The following is a 19,741-nucleotide window of genomic DNA, read 5'->3' as shown; positions in this document are numbered from 1 at the left end:
TTGGCAAGATACGACTCAAAGGTTGTAATTTTTTTAATAGTGTAGTTGTATCATGGGCGGAAAGTTTTCATTTTCAAGGGAGGGGGGTGACCAGCTTTCCAAACCCGTATATATATATATATATATATATATATATATATATATATATATATATATATATATATATATATATATATATATATATATATATATATATATATATATATACACAGCTTCTAGCTTAGGTAACCACCCAGTACTATCTGGTGAATAAACTGAATTGAATTGAATTCAAAAGGACTGACTTAAACATGCTCAAATGCAAATAAAACAGTAATCATGTTATTTTTTCCTTCTGTTCGTTACTTTTTTCATAACGTGCTTTGATTCATTTTCTTCTTTGTTCAAATTACCTGTGGTACGTATTTCTTTCTGCAGTATCTTGCTTTTTCTTTTTGGGGGGGGGGGGGGGGGAGGGGGCACATACTGCTGTCTCAATTTTTCGACATACCAGAAGCGGCTAAGCACACTAATAGAACACACATACAATAAACATGTGATATTCAAAGCAAATTTCCTCACGAAACGCCCCTGCGGCAACTCCCTGAGAGAAGCATGTAGGCTATTCTCCATATCCGTGGTAAATGGCAACTTCTTCTTAAATAGCGCAAAACGAGACAAATGACGAAAAAAAAAAGCGGGGGGGGGGGGGGGGGGGTGAACAAACGGTGACTTCCAACTGGATTTTATTTTAACGCGGAAACGTTAAAGTCCCTGTGTCGCTAAAAATTTGGTGTCAGCATCGGCCAAGTTGTCCGTCGGCGAAAATTTTCGTATATATTTAGGTGTATGTATATGCCACGCTTTGCTATATGACATGCGGTATATGCGGGCTATATTGTCACACCATTCTATCACCAATGTTGCTCATACCTTGTCTTGCATTCTTCACAAAGTTATTCCTCGGAATTTTGAGAGTGACAGCCCACAAGCAAATTCCAAGAAACAAAACACCAACAGCGCACGCCTTTTATGTTAAATTGTTAAATCTTTTCAGACCTAAATATTAAAAATGCGAAACAATAACAGAAACCTGAAAATTATGTAATTTTTCTTGGCGCGGCTGTGCACAACCTCTGGGATCGGCCCACGCAAGAGACCATGTTTCGACCAGAAACTCGCCTTCGTGCATATCGTTCGCCGCCAGCGTTTCCGGGTAAACGTAACGGTTACATAAACTGTAGTTGCCGGGAACCGTGAGAAGCAGTCAGGGATCTTTGAATGCTGCCGCGCTCCACTCGTAAAAGGCAAAGCTTCAGCGTCCTCCAGTTTTTTCAAAAAAAATTGTGTATATGCGCGAGCACATGTGCGATTTCATAATGACCCACATATGCAGAGAGGATACATCAGAATCGTAAGCAAACGAACCTCGTCAAATCTTAAGTGGGCACATCGTATTCATGCGCATCCCAAGAGAGATACTCCTTTAATGTCAAAGCTATGGAAAGCTTACTCACAGCTCTTCCATTTTATATCGCCGCGACTTCTCTAACCAATCTGGTCTGGCCGCTTGCGTGTTTTCCGATAAACTTGGTTTCGTTCAAGAGGTGGGTGCACCACATCCAGAACAATGTAGTTCCAAAAAAAAACCATCCCTGCCCTTCTGAACTTTTTGATAAGTGCTCTTGAAAGCGCGGGTTAAGGCTCGTTTTAGAAGTAGATATTAGAGAGAGGTTATATGTAACGTCGATAAGTCTTCAAGAATATGTTCTTCTTCGCTAGACGCTCAAGGGAGGCGAAGTAGTAAACAATTATGGAGAAAGCGTTTAATTTATTGGAATTGGAGGGATGGAGCGGATCAGCTCAGTTACCATAGGAGAGGGACTCTCGCAATTCTGTTGAGTTGAAAGCAGTATAATTACGTGTATCACCACTCTCCAGTATGGACTGAGAAAGGAAAACGAAGCCCCACCCCACAACTTTGATTTCAACATCTCTGGGGTCATTATGAAATCGCGCATGTCCTCATGTATATACTGCGTGTTCCTTTCAAATATAAAATCAACTTGGAAGTCAACGCTTGTCTATACTTTTTTTTTGTCGTCCTTGGTCTCCGTTTCACGCTGTTTACAAAATAGAACACCAACTAGACTGGTCTTATATCTTGCTGCAGTAAATGTCAAAACAAAATTTCAAGCTGTCTAAGCGACATCTAAAACAGGGTTTCAAACCAGAATTGATCCGGAAGCCGAAAACCGAGAAAAGAATTTCACTTTTGCTCGAAGCGCAACTGAACCGGAACGGGACGACTTTTTTTTTTCACTCCGGAGCGAAAGCGAAAGGAAAACATAACGGTTTTCGGTTCAAGTTGGCCACCTTTTCTGGAGATTTTCAACCGTGAGTGGCTTGCACTTGTGGCTCAATTGTGCTACCTCAATTGTAACTACCCACCATCTTCCCGTGATTTTAAACGCAGCAGCACTGTCAGTACGGTTTTCAGCTTATTTCCTCAGGGAGCAGCAGGCTAAGTGCTATATTAATGCGACAATATTTGCTTCGCACCCGACGCGCGGACTCGCTAGAATGTGATGCGTGCAAAGTCACAGAGATATTAACTTATAATTGTTGCTTGTCCCCCGTATGATTGCGAACGGCAGTCACTGACCTCTTCGTCAGCGCCAATTAACAAGAGGTCGTTCTGTGAAAAACTGTTCCTGGGCCATAGATTGGAGATATCAACGAGGCGAGCTATCAAGGCGTTCTCAGAAATTATAATGTTTAGTTAACACAGGTCTATAATCAAGGTTGCGAACGGGCCCTTAGAACACGAGTGGCGATATAATCACATCCTACTGCTTTTCCTCATCATTACTCCTCAGTCCCCCATTTTTCTCCTATTCCCTTTCCCCTAAGCAGAGTGTCACGCTGGATGACTCCTCTGTGTTTCTTCAATATATTCTCCTCTCCCTCCCTCAATAAAGCTTCGCTTCACACATCACGCTTCACACAACACGCATTGGTGTTGTATCTGCGAAATTATTTGGTAAAAACATGTGGCTAAAGAACAAACAGGCGTATTCTTTCAGTGAGGCTTAGAAGTAGCGTGCAGTTTTCTGTACGAAAGTGATTTGCGCTGTTTTCTAATAATTATTGTTCGGTTACGCAAATGAACTTCAACTGGTGCGAACCGGTTCCAACTGTTTTTGTTTTTTTAACTCCTGAGTTGAACCGGAACTATACCGCTTTCCGCGAATCTAACCGCAAACTGGGACAACAAAAATGTCTTGATTCAATATTCTGGAACAATATTCAGACTGCCAGTTCGTTGTGCTCTACGCGCTCAAGAACTTTTAAAATGCCTCAGGTACATCGACGGAGACCAAAGCACGTACAAGGTTGCGCACCATAATTGATGCGCTGTTTGATCACGCGATGTTGTCAAGCAAACAAAAAGTTAACAAACGGTTGGTTGATTGAGTTAGCGATCAATTTGTTTGCTGATTGGTTGATTGATTGATCGAAAACTGAGTATTTGAGCGTAATACGCCATTTGGCATATTACAATTTGGCTTCTTTTAATCTCGAAAGTCGATTTACTTTTCTGTTTCATATTGCACGGGTAGTCTGCTTATTTACACTCTTTTCATCGAGAGCACGAGGTCGCGGGATCGAATCCCGGCCACGGCGGCCGCATTTCGATGGGGGCGAAATGCGAAAACACCCCTGTGCTTAGATTTAGGTGCACGTTAAAGAACCCCAGGTGGTCAAAATTTCCGGAGTCCTCCACTACGGCGTGCCTCATAATCAGAAAGTGGTTTTGGCACGTAAAACCCCAAATATTATTATTATTATTCTTTTCATCGACTTCCAGCGTCGCAGTTATGTAGTGAGACATTTCTCAACGAAGCAACATAAGACAACTATCGGATACATGACGTTCGGTAGGGAGCATAGAAGCTTTGAAAGCATTTAATTGTCCGTCTTTAGAGCCAATAATTATAATATCTGGCTCTTAAAAGTACATGTAAACGCAGGCGCAATGCATCACAAAGCATCTCGCTTTCATTCGATACAGAAATGCCAACCCGGTGGGCCCAGTGGCGCGCATGAAACGGCCGGTAGCCACATGCCCCGAGTATCGCCATTCGATCGACCAGCATACCGTACAACTCTCTTCCTGTCGCGCCCGCAATCCGATTAAGACAATGCTCTTTCGCTACAGAATCGGCGACAACTTTCGAGAAAGCTCCGAAAGATACAGGTGCGTCGCACGCCGAGCGATAGCACTGTAACAGCTGATAGCAGGCGGAGGACGATCACCGATAAAAGATTAGACGAGGTACTCTTGTTTTTGTTGGCGGAACGTACAGTCGCGGACAGAATATTATGGACCATGAAATCTAAGAAAAAGCTGAATATCTCCGCAACCTCACAACGCAATCTGGTATTTGCATTTTGGACCTCGACTAGAATAAGCTAACAACGTTGTCGTGGGCAGTTTTACTGGTTACTGCTACAGGCTGCTCGGGAATTGAACGTTTTCGGTGATCCCGTGGTCCATTTTATTCTGTCCGCGACTGTACGTATAAGGTTTTCATGGGGGAAACGCAAGCACCATGGCGCGCGCGCAGACCCCCGTGTGCGCTTCCCAAATCTTCGCCTGAGCTTTTCATATAAGCGACGTGTGCTACGGCGAGTAATTAACATGCACCGTCAGTGTGCGGACCCTTTCACAGCGAGACCTCAATTTATGCGATGGGCCCGCATGATAATTTGCTCTTCTGGGTCGGTTTAAATTGTAGTAAGTGCTGTGTGCTAAAAACAAAACAAGAAGCAATAATGCTGTAGCAGAAAAAAAAAACTAACAACGGAAGTTAACAAAAACTGCACTCACCATCTGTTCCATTTGCTGCACCGGGTGAAGACCCGCACTGCATGCGGCGCCGATTGCAGGGAGCGTCGTGTTCTGCCATGCCGTGCTGTGTAGAGTGAAGGTCAGTGATGGAAAACTGGTCAGACACGGTGAGTAAAGCATACCATATTGCATTGGTTCACTGGACTGTAACTCTGAAGCCCTTTTTTGCCAAGCAAGACAGTTATTTGCATGACGGTGAGCGGTAAATGGAGTTCGAACAAGGGATATCTGAGGTTGGTGGGAGCGTTTCTACAAGTGGACTTCGTAAGGGCAACGACTTGCCGTGCTGACGAAGACGAAGTACCGCTGTGGAAGATCTTTCGCTTCCCCCCCTCCTTCTTTTTTTTTTTTTTGAAGCACGAAGACAAAGACAGGAGAGTAGAACGCGCAAAAACAGGAGAAGCGAATCTCTCGAGGGTGAAAGCTTAACATTCCGGGAAGAAACATCAGTGAAGGACCAATCGTGCATATCTAGATGGAAAGTGCCTCTGAGAAGGCAAATATAAGAGCGTAAAGAAACAGGGTCGAGACGAGTACACAGGACTGGCGTTTGAGGAGCGCACATTTATCGCAACAAAACAAAAAAGAAAGAAAGAAAAGGTTCCCGCCACAAACTCACTATTACGAAAATAGAGGTATAGAGGCATGCACTACTACTTCTTACCAGTATACTACCGCTCATGGTTGCATTAGCGTGTCGCCATGAGTACTGTACACTGCTACGCGTATGAGTTCTCGCAGGGAGTGATACCCGAGTTCCAGACGAGTTACTGTGTGGTCGTCCCCAAGCATCTTTTGAGCAAAGCACCCGGCACCGAGGATTACCAGACTCATTATTACATTATTATGCTGTGGCTTAGGGGTAATTGGTACATACTTAATCAGAATCAGAATCGGTTTTTATTGAGATGATTAGAAAGATTACAAGATGTTAAATGTTCACGCAGCTGCAGATATTTTGTTTTCGTTTCATATTTCGCTCGGTCACCTTGTGTCGAGCACACGGGGGCAAGGTCTGAATGATGCACAACTTCGCCGGACGTGACGCACAAAAAAAAAATGGATTGTCAGCGGAAAGGCAGCTGTTTATAACAGGACCTTGCACCACGAGTTGAAAAGCGAATGAATGAAAGCATTTGAGCGCGTCAGTGTTCCTTAGGTGCTATAAATTGAGACGGCGAGACGTAACTTGAATACAGGGATACGGCGGTCGACCCAATTAAATTGAATCATGGGGTATTACGTGCAAAAACCACGACCTGATTATGAGGCACGCCATAGTGGTGAACTCCGGAAATTCGGGCCACCTGGGGTACTTTACCGTGCACCTAAATCTAAGCACACGGTTGTTTTCGCATTTCGCCCCCATGAAAATGCGGCCGCCGTGGCCGCGATACCATCGGTCAATCCAAGAGGAGGACAAATAGCTTTCGCGAGACCGCCACATCTTGCGATCCAAGCTACTGCCACTCTGCAACAGAAATCCCAGATGCGTAGGTGCTTGAACCGCAGGCGGTACACGATGCGAGTGAAGCTCTCTTCAACCACTGCACTGATCGTGGTGAGGCTTGTTGCATTTAAAAGAAACAGCTAAAGTTTAGTGCCAGTAATTTTGATTTTTTATTTAGGCCGTAAATTTTTTTGCAGATATTCCTGAGAAGTCTAAATTTTCTAAATCACAACTACACAAATTACAGCCCTACAATTCAACAATCAAAAACCACACACAATTGTGTAAATGACGTTATTATTGCGTCTAAAATGCACAAAAATTGATGTATTATACAGCGCTATTCGTGAGTATAGGACTTTTGCAAAGGCCTTGCAAACACAACTTCAATTAAGCTATAAATCCATATATCCAATCAGCGCGCTTTAGATTCTCTAACCATGTAGTTTGCAGAACTACCATGTACATTTTTGGTGCAATGTTGCGGATTTGTAAATTTCCTGCTGAAGTTTTTTCTTTTACAAATCGTAAGAAATATTTCTTTTTCTTTAATTTCGACGCCCGAAACCAACATTCCGCGTCCTATATAGTCACGATAACTTAAGCTTCCTTCTCCAACGCACCAAATGTCATTTAAATTGATCAGAGTTGTTTATGAAAGCACTTCTGCGGTTTACGCGTACTTGAGAATGGAATTCGTGGTTGGCCCCGAGCTCAATCTTCCTCTTAAACGAGTAATGGAAACGCCAGAGCATTCTTGAACATATTCATAAGCTGAAGAAGTCTTGACGTGATAACATCACAGTCCGGTAGAGGTAGAGACACGTTAAACACCACTGCAACGACTTAACGAAGCGAAACGCTCGCTCTATGTCGTTTCCAGTAAACCCTTTCATTTTTTTTTATTTCTGTGAACCGCGCTTGTTTACACCACCCGAAAATCTCTTCTCCGACCGGACAGCGGGTTCTGTTCACAATAGAGAGCTTTAGCTTATCCTGTATTCCGGCAAACGCGAGTGTACTGGGCGTTCTGCCGGACGGGCGGTAGGCTTAAACGTGAACGGCTTGACAGGCTGTGCCATCTGGTGGCGCTGAACTGAAACAGGCAGAGACAGAGCTAATATTTCACCAGCCAACTTTATTCTACTTCGCTAATGGCGTAAATTCTCGGCCGCTGCGAATCGTGGCCCAATTAAGCCACTGCGAAAAATTAGACCAGCAACGAAAAATAATACGCTTGGTTGCTGAGCTATCAGCTCTGTGTTTGTCTGGTTCAGCTTTGCGCCACCAGCTGGCACCATCCATCGGACAACTCACGTTTACGCCTCCCACCCATCCGGCAAAGCGATTGGCGAAAAGCGTTGGTAGCGACTTAATACGTAATATGCAGTACTTTTGTGATTTTTTTCGATGATAAGACCGATGCCACAGAAAGATCTTGCAAATGTATAGTAGTTGCACAATATGCGACAACGTCGCGACAAGTTCTGTTACCGCCATCCAAGGCTCCGGTAAACCGATAATCCGCAAACGGTCAGAAGTTTGCGGACAAAGTGAAATACTCTGATACCGGCTGACCTTAAATAATCCCCGAGTGTGTATAGACATTCGTCACAGGAGCAAGCTGTGAGAACCCACCGAGGTAAAGCTCTGACCAAGTTATTGTGCCGCAAATGTGCTTTGCTGAAACCTGGTGTTCGTGAAGCCGCAAACATTAAGAGTGGTAGGCGAATATTCGAAGCTTCGAATACGAATCGTGTACTTAACGCTAACTATACTTATTCGTATTCGAAAATTAGCTATTTAATATTTTTAATAGTTGCAACTAGTGTTGCTCTCAGTGTTGCTGTTATTTTCAGTTTCATTTCTGTCATCTGCCTTATTTCTTGTGAATTCTTAATATGTTATTATTTACTTGGTTTTTTTTTGTATGACTTCTTTTTGTCTAACCCACTCCTGCAATAGCGCCATAAAGGGGCTGCAGTATAAATAAATAAATAAATAAATAAATAAGCAAAGTTTTTCGAAATCGAATGTTAAAGTCTGGTAGCTGTTCTTCGTCTGATAAAAAAACTATACCACTTAATAACAAATGAGGACTTGATAAACTTTCTCGAAGCAATGCAGACACAAAATGGGTAATGCAAGCTTATTTTCGGCCTCACGGAGGAAGCGTACATGACAACTTGTGATTTTAGAGCGTAGCTTTAAGGCGCCCTTTCCTGCGTGGAGCGTAGGCCTCGGCGTCAGCGTCACTTGAAACGAATTCTCAGGATGACACCAGTTTCGAGATATTGATTCCCGAACTTCGCGGCATTGGCGTTCCAGTTATTTTTGTGCTTCAATGCATAAAACGACATTTTGTTAAGAAATTAACTGGAACGCCAATGCATTTCTCCTCAAATTTCGGGAATCAATATGTCGAAACTGGTGCCATCCTGAGAATGACTTCTAATTGGATCTGCGTTTCGAACGCCGCGTTTAGAATTGTTAACTGCATGCAATATGGGCCATAGCGCAATTAGTTACACTTTAATTAATGAATGTTTGTTAATTAGTCGAGTATGGATTTCGATATTTTGTGCAAGTAATGTCCGGCTCTTCCAGTAGCGCAGCTCATAAACTACAGCCTGGTAAAACTTTAGTAAAAAGGGGAGGCCCCACCCAGATAACCAAAGCGCGACAGCCGATTTTAGCCGCGGCTAAAATAGTCCCGCTCAAAAACCATGCTTCTAAAACGCGTAATTCTCGACATAAATAAAGACCTTCGTATTTTCATACGAGCTCGTCTGGTAGAGCTCTCCTTATTGAAATGCCACAGCACGTGCCGGATCACGAGAGTAAAATAACCCCGTGCCTTCTGCAACGCTGCCCTTCGTCTGCTCTTTAGCTTCATTGCAAGTGAAAAAAAAAGTAGAAAGATGAGCAAAACGGGAACAAAGTGAAAGCAGGAGCCAACGTTTCGACAAGTGGACTTGTCTTCTTCAAGGCAAGTCCACTTGTCGAAACGCTGGCTCCTTTTTTTGACCTTGCCCCCGTTTTGCTCATCGTCTTGAATTTCCATCTCCCGGCTTCCCCCTGTTTTCCCTGGAAAAGTAGAAAGAGCAGCTATGCAAGGCTTTTGCACTGGTTTTTCATTTACACGGCACATTTAATACTCGTTTTGGCGAGCTTAAAATGGATGAGTTGCTATTTAACAAGTGCTTAAAAAACAATGCATTTATTGAAACCATTACAAACCTGGGGCGAGAAGACGATCGAGGCAGGAAACGTACAAAAATGCTTCATTAATAGTTTTAAATAAATAGTCTTGGTTTTAAATAGCACAGTGTTTATATTTTTTTTTGGTTCTGGGTTTTCACACACTCATTTTCAATAATGTGATACGTTTATTTTTTCGTTCCTTTTCACGTTCTTGAGGTCAAGATCGAGTATGGTGGGGGGGAATCGCATGACCACTTTCAGAACATTACGCAACAGTACAGATTGAAAATATGTAAATACCCACCACCGCGCGCCAAACTAAACAAGAAACAGGCGGTTGCCCGAAGGCAATTGCAAACACACACACATATGGGAACCCGGCGATCTTTCACCTCGGCAACCCCGACATTTATTCGTCCGACGATTGCAAAGCGTGCGGAACCAGAGCGACACTGCAGTACATGCTATGGGCATGCACCGATAGCGAGCAGCAGGAGTGGGGACCCCCCGACGAACGGAGAAGACATGGCAGTCTCGAACCGAGGGGCGCGTTGGGAGGCGGCCCTGCTCAGCCACGACCTCGCTGATCAACGGTGGGCCGTCCGGCACGCCAAGAAAGCCGCCCGTGTCCAAGGACTCGAGGCCGTCACCTAGGCTGGGGTGCTTATGGCCCCACCCCAGCCAAATCGCCGGACATTTAGAATAAAGTTTTCATTCACTGTTCACGTCCTTCTTTCTTTTTTGCAAGTCTGCTATCTCGCCAGTTCGCGTAGCTTAGCGCCAGCGATGCTCGTTGCAATCTTTCGTCACCACGGCTCAGAATAAACGCATGCGGCACAAATGGTGCATCGTAAGCTCGCAATAATATTTCCGGCGTGACAGACCACCACAAAAAGTTTGGGAATGCACTCTGACGAGGGGCAGACGCACGCGACTGACTCGAGTCAGCCCAGTTCGAAGCGCGGGCGGCCATCTTCTCCATCGGCGGGGTCACCGGCCATCTGGCTAGTGACGTCAGTATAGAGTGCGCGCCCATTGGTGGAGGCTCGTGTGCATCCACCTTTGAGGAGTAAACGCCCCTTTATCCTAAAGTTGTACGCGACTATAGAATTGTGCTCTCTGCCACAGGCAACCTGCACTTATGCTTCTGCGTTCACCTATTCCATACTCGACACTTATTATTCGTATTCGATTCGTATTCGAACAAAGTTTATATTCGCCCACCTCTAGTTAAGACAGATCGCACGCATGTCCGACGTTGTTCCACAAGTACCCCGGTGTTATTCTGAATACTGCCCCAACTTTTGTCACACTCAGTTCACCATTTTTCCAGCTGTGATTGGCTCATATAAGGCGGGTACGCTTTCTGTGATTGGCTCTAAATGCAAGAACAACGTAACTTGACAGCGTCTATGCGGAGCAGCATCGCTGGGCTTGAATTCTTAGGGAGACATTATAGGAAGGCTCACGGATACGTGGCTTCTCGGCATAAGCCCACACTGTGTGGCTAGGCAGCGGAAATGCGCGTCGACTGTCGTTGCGCCGTTTTGAAAGCATCAACTTGTTCTGGATCAGGTAACACCTAATAATAATGATAATAATAATAATAATAACAATAATAATAATATACCGTCGAGAGACGGCACATGCTTTATGCAGCTACGGCAGAAAAAGAGGGATGCTTTAGCGCAGCACTGCGCAAAACTCGCAGGTGTCTTGTTCTCGTTTCCATAGCTGGCAGGTATTTTCGAAGCTCATTACGAAGCTATTTTCGTAACAGTACTGCAGTTGACACATGCGAGCGCATCTACGCAAAGCTCGTAAATAAATTGCAAAAATAGAAAAGAAAGCTGGTCGGTGACAGCACCACAGGTAATAATCGGGAGAGTTGTAGCACAAACATTTCGCTCCGTTTGATGACACACGTAGAGGACGCGCTGCACGTGGTGGGGAACAAAACAGAAGAACACAACAAAAGGAACTATAACAGTCTTATAGCAACAGGAACAAAAGATTTAGCACGGTAGTTGATTTGTTTTACATACGACTGCCTCTCGGACTGCAGAGCGAGCGTCCCTCTGAGACTCAAACGAAAGAGTGAAGGCTTGAAAACATATTATTTCACAAGACATTAGACCGAAATTACGAGGCGTATTTGGTCGTAACCGCTTTATCAAGAAGGGAGAGTATCGACAGACCAAAAATAATAACCCATAGTTTCATCTTTGATACAAAGATGAGCATAACACGGGGCGAAAGGAGGGTGGGGAGCGAGTGTACACAGAATTCCAGTGTAGAAATACGGCAACAAAGCCTCGTAACCGAGACTTAAGTTCTTCGTAAAAGGCAGCTTGAAAAGAAGATCGAGTCGTGATGAGATCAGCAATGGGCGAATCAGGGAAGCCTCAAGACTTGAGCCAATGTCTTTACAGTGGGTACTTGCCTTCGCACTAACAGAGACAAGTTTCATTCTCGAAATGTTAGCTCCGAGCTGAAGATTCCTTTGTTTTGCCGTTGATTGTTTACCGTCATTGTGTTTGGCAAAACTCACGGCCCCCGCGAAAGGTGATAATGCCGTTGCACATTATAGAAAGGTATACGCTTGGTCGGCTAGCTTTAATGCTACTTTGCAGTGTTCTTTGGCTCTTACGCTGTAAAATATCATGTTGATTGCTAAAAACTCATTTTCCTTCGCAAAGTGCATGTGTAAGTGCCGGGAAGTATATGCGCATGACTATCACTATCACTATCTGACTATCATTACCAATATCTGATAATGCGGCAAGGCGTAACCGGTGTTGTGTTCAAGAGCCTGCAGCTCCTTTTGATTATATTTAATAGGAAAAAAAGAAACAGGAAGAAAAAAAATTGAATTATGTGGTTTTACGTGCCAAAACCACTTTCTGATTATGAGGCACGCCGTAGTGAAGGACTCCGGAAATTTTTACCACCTGGAGTTCTGTAACGTGCACCTAAATCCAAGTACACGGGTGTTTTCGCATTTCGCCCCCATCGAAGTGCGGACGCCGTGGCCGGGATTCGATCCCGTGACCTCGTGCTCAACAGCACAACACCATAGCCACTGAGAAACTATGGCGGTAAACAGAAAGAAAGAAACCAATAAATAATAAAAGAAAAGGAACACAGTTACAGTCAGAGTTGCACTGCACAATTGCAAGTAGAAGCGTAAGTTTTGAAGCACTCTAAAAAATTTATATCTATAAAAATAAAAACGTATTCTTGTTTGGAGCCGGCTATACCAGAATCTTAAATACATTGTTAAGAAAGAAAGAAAGAAAGAAAGAAAGAAAGAAAGAAAGAAAGAAAGAAAGAAAGAAAGAAAGAAAGAAAGAAAGAAAGAAAGAAAGAAAGAAAGATGGACACATCAACAAGCACTACACAAACGAACACAAGTCCCAAGCGTGCAAATAGTATCTCCACAGGCAGCACCACCAAGAAGCAACCCGAGTGCCCTGGCAGGAGCAGGCAATAGACGCTAACCTTCTTCGCATTCCAAGCAAGCCGGTAGGAGGCTCTGTGGCTAGGTTATCGCATACTCATTATTGCGCTGTAACACAGAGCGCACTGGGCTTGTTATTGTTTAGTTTGCCAGGGATTAATGGACTAATAAACGAAAATGCGTTCAGACCTTATCCTCTAAACTATGTATAACATATGTCAGCATAAAGAATCTGCGTTTTTCTAACGTCTAGAAAATCAGGCCAAACCAATGCTAGTATACATGTTGGCGGAATCGAGCTGACAGATGTGTGCTGAGACTCGTTTTGTATATACATCACTTGCTGAACTAGATAAAAATAACGCATATAGGGCACAAGTGTTGAACACTGGTAGACGAAGGAACGTCGCTGGGACCAATGTTTCAACAAGGGAACTTGTCTTGTATCATACCGCTTTATCTCCATCTTCAACAGTGCTATCTGCAGAAGGTGAAAATAACGATGAAAGATTATATTACCGTCCATTCTCTCCCATTCCCTATTAGAGAGTTTCAGCGTGTCCGGTATTTCGGTATACCCAGTCGTGTTTGCGAATTACCGGATTAGCGGGGGCGTAAACATGAGGCCGGTTCTCTCGCACCACCTGCCGGCGCAGAGCTACACCAGGCAACCACCGAGCTATTATTGCAGTAACCAAACGTAATCTACTTCCCGGCTGGTGTGACGAGAAAGCTGTAACGTTGCATCAGGTTTCTTTCTTTTTTTTCGTTCTCATTGCAGGAAGGCTTCGCTCAGCACGCAGCTGGCATAGCGTCGCGGCTGCTCAAGTGTGCTACTCTCAGCGCGCTGTTGCTGTTCGGCGCGCAGCAGACGGCGTGGAACAACTTCCCGCAAATATGTCAAGGTCCCTGCTTGACTCTGCTCGACGTCGGCCACTTTGTGAGTTCGTGACACGTTAGCCGCATTTATGGCTATTGAGGCACGCGCAGCAGAAAAGAGCATCGTGAGGCGGTCGCAACATTGTCGTCATGATTCGTTAATAGTTAGCCACAGAAGCAGAATCAGTCTTTTTTTTTTATTAAAATGTTCGTGAAAAAAAGAAACTAGGCCAGTAGTTAGCAGCTCTACCTCTACACCGCACATTTAGATTACGATAACGGTTACGTCTCCACAGTTGCGAGTGCGTGTGTAAGGTGCGACCTTGCGCACTCTCATTTGTCAATGTGACGTTTCTACACCTCGCACGTATTTTGAGATCTTGTGCAAACGGTCACGCGCTCGCTCAACACACCTCGAGTTTTCTGTTGGGTACCTCCAACGTGGGTGCAGGCTGCCTCTAATGATATAAAGAAATGCTTGACCGTTGGTGGGATCGAACCTTTGTCTTCTGGCACAGGAGCCCAACGCACTAGCCACGATCGCACGCAATCTTATCTCGTGCCAAAGTGTAACGCCTGACGCTTGCGTCATGTGCCAGTTCGTAGGATTCTTCCCTCGTGATGACTAGCCCTGTGAGACGCTGTGTTAGGCTGCACTGCCTTCGGGATCAGCCCACACTTTTTGTCGGACGGATACATACAAAGTATGTGAGGTCCGCCTATAATGCTACCGCATTAAAAAATTTGCTGCAGTTGGCGTACAAGAGGCTAGCATGTAGCCTGCGCTCAATAAGCGACCCCGAGAGTTATTCTTTACTCGTACTCAAAGGTAAACAAAAAAAATCCGAGGACACCTAAGCACTTCTTATGAGTTGTGAATGCGAAAGCATTAATCTCCAATTGAACGGTGCTGAGCGGTCCTTCGAGTTTTGTGCTGCGATGCGTACGTGTTGCAGCGGTATGTAGCTGACGGAGCCAGCAAGCAGTGGTAGCCAAGTCCAGTGGGGGTGAGAAAGAGATAGAGATACGAACCGCACGCCAGCTTCCGAGAGTGATACGGTGAGAGCGAGAGGCGTGCTGGTGACGTGGCGTTGTGGCGATGCCCTTTCCCCTCACCCCGCCACAACTGGCGCGTATTCGACCAGCGGGTGTTAAGTTACGTTTCAACAATTCTGCACGCTCCGTCGAGACGCGCTCGTGATGTGGCGTGTTCGTAAGGTGGCGTCGTAGCCAATGGGAATTTAGGCGCCCTTTCGCTGCTACAGACGCCGGCTTTTAGCGCTCAGTGGGCCATTTGATGCTTTCGCATCAAAAATACAAATGAAGAAGGAGTTCCACAGATACTATCGACGATGATTGTCAAAATAAGAAAATAGCCAAATGCTTCCAGAAAGCTATCCGGTTTATTTAAGGAATGATGCACAGGACGCTGTATATTTGTTTCAGGCTGAAAATATTTAGGTAGTGTTTATTTCGTCACTGCGTAATTGCACGGATGATAGAGCCGTTAACCAGCGCCATTGCGGCGGCAGTATAGGTGGACAGCATGTGCGTCTCAGAGAACATTAACAAGAGTTGGCGTTCGAGGACGCTGATAGTCCGATCTCCGACCAAGGACCAGCACCTACGAAAAGGGGCGAAGAAGCCTAAGGAAGCTATTCGCTTTGAAACTGTGCAAAAATAGCAAAAGCATGAAGAAGCTCGGTCTACAAAAAAGCCTCGCAGGTCATTACGCTGCACATGAGTGACTTTAATACAATGGCATTATCAAAATCAGGCCACCTGCGCCTTTGATTACGGCATCGGCCGGCTGTTTTGTGTCGGCACCAACGATGAAGGTCGGTGACGCTCCTGCATAATGCTGTCGTATTAAAGGAAATGAAGACGTTATATTGTTCCTAAAGAAATAATAAGGTCCACAAGAAAATATCGCTGCGTTGTGACAGCTAATCTCTGCTTATTGGGACAAAGTAAGGGTTCATGTACCGCCACCTTCAAACTTAACCCATTCACGTATGCACGAACGTGAGCCCCTACACCAACATGCCGCTGACATCATTTCGTAGTCATCATTTCATCGCCTTCATGTTCTTGTGTTCATTTTTTCGTTGTCATATGTCGTAGTCCCGCACCTGCCACCTTCACTTTGTGGTCGAAACTGTCTTGTCATATCTTCGTTATCACGCCACCATCGTCAAGCGGTCATCGTCGCACCGTTGTTATCATTCAGCCATTGTGAGTATATCGATCGTTGTCGCCATCGACTCGTCACCATGCCATCGTGGTCGTTACATTTTCAGGGATCAGGGATCTTAAACAGACAAGTGCCTGGTTGACTACACTACACTGGAGCAATAGAAATGGTAAATTAAAGAATTCAAGGGGCACTCAGTTATCCCTACGTGGACGAATGTGAAAGCATTGCGACCAGCGCGCAATGCTTAGACATTATGCCACAACACAAGGTAGCGGGATCGACTGCCACCAAAGGACGCGAGTACGATGGCCTTAAAAAACTCTATCTCAGTTAACTGTACCTGCACAAGCTTGACCTTAATTAACAACAAAAGTTGTGGGTTCGATTCCCTTAATTAATTCTATCTTAATAAACTGCCCTTTAATTAACACGAAAGGTCGTGGCTTTGACTCCCACCAAAGGTCGAGGGCTTGAGTGCCTTCATTAACTTTATCTTACTTAACTGTGCCTTCGTGGTATATAATGTTATAAACAGGGACAAGGTGTCTCTGAAAGGCTGGCCAATGTTTCGATAGGAGCACCTACCTTCGTTAAAGGCAGCTTCGTCATCTTCGGCAGGTTAGTTACTCAATTACCTTCGCCTTAATTAACACCAAAGAACGTGGGTTCGACTTCCCCCAAAGATAGAGGGTTCGTAGTCTTTTTGTACCATCGTGTGGTCACGCCACCAACGGCGGATTCCCCGCCTAATTAGCCATTTAGTGCTTTCGCATTAAAACAAAGAGAGATAGGAAAGTGGTGAATGTGTGAACCTGCGCGGAGAGCACCCCGCTGTCAAATGTACTCGCACAAGCACAAAAGGCAGAAAGCACAAAAGTGCTTTCACTGCCTTCTACACCGCTGACCGATGGAGACGGGTTTCCAGTAGTGTCAGTAGGCTCAGTGGACAATCTCCTAGGGACGTATTCTGAAACGATCTACTTCAGCGATATTATCATCTCGGCGATAGTATTGCCGTCAGGCGCGCGCTGATTGGCCGGTTGAGCAAAATCGGATGACGTAGTGCTCAACCAACCAATCAGCTCATCCGATTTTGCTGAAACAGCCAATCAGCGCGCGCCGAAGGCGAAGACACGGCCAAGGCAATGGTAATGTCGAAAGTGATCGTTTCAGAATATGGCCCCTAGTCACTGCAATACCTTGACCATTGATTACCTTTGTGTGCCAAATCGAGGACAGTGGCACAATAGGCGCCCTATGTTCTCCTCGCAGCCACAGGCAATCGCAGGCAAGACTGTCACCAATGCCAATTAGTGCAGAAGAAACGAAAATACGCTTAAAGAGTGTTCTGGTTAAGTATGTCGAAGGCTGTACACTGCGTATTTGTCTTAATTACTCGTTGTGTTTCAACGCAGTTTCTCCTCCTCCCGCCCGTTGGCCTCGGCGTGGCCAGGGCCTGCCTCACGCTGGGGACGGGACACCTGGAGGGCAGCGTGCGCGTCACTTCCTTGGTGGATGCAACCTGCGACTTGGCAGCGGCTTTGTCCTCCGTGAGTACTTGTCGCAGAATTTGGTCAGGCCAATGAATCTTCGACCTTTCGTGTGCTTCTCACTGTGCACGAAGACGTGGTTGCATTATGAGGTTTTCCGACCGCCAAAGGGACACGGGTAATCGCGGTTGTCAAATGAACGCACGATAGGCGTAAACCGACACTTGAACCCTTAATCTATATAATATGGAGAAGTACAATTAGTAATAATCAAGTGTATGCTCGATCGAACCAAATCTCGACACGGTTCCGAGTGTTGGAAGGTGTGATTTCCTTTATGCAATAAAAAGAAACACCGACAGCATTCCTCTGCATACAGCCATCTATTTAGGTTCTCGCTAGCTGTCTTGCCACGTTGCGGCGTCTTCAGTAAGGCCCGACAGATGGTGCTGCAGTGCTGCATGGCGTAGAGTTGACGCAAAGACATATCTCTCATATAACGTATTGTTTCTTTACATGCTGAAGCACGTAAAGGAACACGTTTCATACAGAGCAGCCAACGCTATGACGGCTAGAGAGACTTCTCTCCCTGCTCAAAGTGGCAACGAAAACAAATGCGTCACATTTGAAAGAAAGACACAAGTAAACGCCATGTAATGTGATGAAGCTTTAAGCCTCGTATACTTATGTCGCAAGATATGACGCACTTATTACGTGGAAGGCGTCGAAAATCTAAACCTATTTACGGGCAAGTGAGCGGAGTGACAGCTTTGCTACCAGCGGCCACAGCGCATACCTGGCACTAGCGACCAATGAATGCACAGTACGTCACATACTGGTAGCGCAGAGGTTCATAAAAAGTCCGCAGTTTGACGTAATCTTGTTTCCACAATTGCACAAGATTTAGCTGGGGCCAATACATTAAGTAGTTGGCGATGGTTGTAGCATGATCACTAGGCTAAACTCACCTGCTGTTGCAGGCGGGTTTAGCCTGGTGAACGAGGCCGGCAACTGCTCCACTAGGGAGTCTCTTGCTGTGTCACGGTGTATTTACCATCTGTTGAACATATCAGTGCCTAATCAGAAGAAGGCGTGAAGATTCTTTCTTTCTTTCTTTCTTTCTTTCTTTCTTTCTTTCTTTCTTTCTTTCGTTATTAGAACATAAAGCGTACAGTCAACTATTTTGTCAGCCCGCCAAAGCAATGATGCTATTGAGCGGGCCTGGGCAGTGCTCTGGCCCAGAGGCACAGTCTTGTGCTCTAAGAAGAGAGGAAGCAATAGGAAGAGAGAAAATAAAAAGTACAATAGCAAAATTAAATTTCTTGTATGTGCCACAAACAGCAACCTGTATTCCGCGAAAGCACCGATGCTTTTATGCGGACCACTGTGTATTTGCCTTCAACAAGGCATAATACAAGGCTGCATAATACAAGGATTTATAGCCCGTGCGGGCTATTAGCCCCGAGAACGAACACGATCGGCGCTCGCAGCGCCGCTCGCGTGACGTCAGGGCACGGACTCGCGCCTGTCGTCTGCTACAGTTCGGGCGTTGTCCGGGCGCTTTCTGCGGTGTTTTCGTTTGTTCGCCCTCGTTCTCTCTGCTTGTATACTTATGGTGGTCGTCTCAAATATATTTTTACGACGTCTTCCTTTGCGAACATTTATTCAAAGAGCTAATTTCTTAGACAACAATGCAGCTCTCGAAGGCAACGCTACAGTGCCAGCCGAAGCGACGCAGACCAGCCGATTGCGGGTTTTTCATACGCGGATAGACAATCCCAAAGCATAGACTATAGGAATCCAGTTATGATACCATACATGCCGCGGTGCAACAAGTATGTCACAAAGCTGGCTATACATGACTTCTACAGCAGTTACGTTGATTTCATTCCGCTAAAACAGGTTTGCTCACGACGAGTAGTTCATGGTATAATATCGAATTTTTGCATTTCCTCACAGAAACGCTCGGCAGTAGCACGGGGATTTAACTAATACTGGAGCTTAGATACTACACGCCTCACTTGCTTCTTTAACTGCTTGTCAACATTGGGAGGTTCTTCACGTGCTTATTTTTTTTTAAGCGGCGGCAATTTGAAGTAAAGTTAATGAAGGCTTACAGCTATTTACAGAGTACAAATAGGAATGTAGCAATATATATTCCCTTTTC

The 19,741-nt window shown here is 45.1% G+C and overlaps 2 protein-coding genes across 7 annotated transcripts in view; both read right to left on the bottom strand.

Moving 5' to 3' along the window:
* LOC135914426 (ATP-binding cassette sub-family C member 3-like) overlaps positions 1-19,741 on the bottom strand; it is a 211,213-nt gene that overhangs the window by 112,104 nt on the left and 79,368 nt on the right. The gene's annotated exons all lie outside the window — the stretch shown is intronic.
* LOC135914460 (protein NLRC3-like) overlaps positions 1-19,741 on the bottom strand; it is a 43,418-nt gene that overhangs the window by 19,501 nt on the left and 4,176 nt on the right. Inside the window, exon 3 of the mRNA XM_065447324.2 lies at positions 4,874-4,958. Coding sequence (XP_065303396.2) covers positions 4,874-4,885 — 12 coding nt within the window. The 5' untranslated portion in view covers positions 4,886-4,958. The remainder of the gene's footprint in view (positions 1-4,873; positions 4,959-19,741) is intronic.

The sequence above is a fragment of the Dermacentor albipictus genome, chromosome 6, assembly GCF_038994185.2.
Source record: "Dermacentor albipictus isolate Rhodes 1998 colony chromosome 6, USDA_Dalb.pri_finalv2, whole genome shotgun sequence".
Lineage (NCBI taxonomy): Eukaryota > Metazoa > Arthropoda > Arachnida > Ixodida > Ixodidae > Dermacentor > Dermacentor albipictus.
The sequence above is the reverse complement of the archived record's forward strand: the minus strand, read 5'-3'. Positions and strand labels throughout refer to the sequence as shown.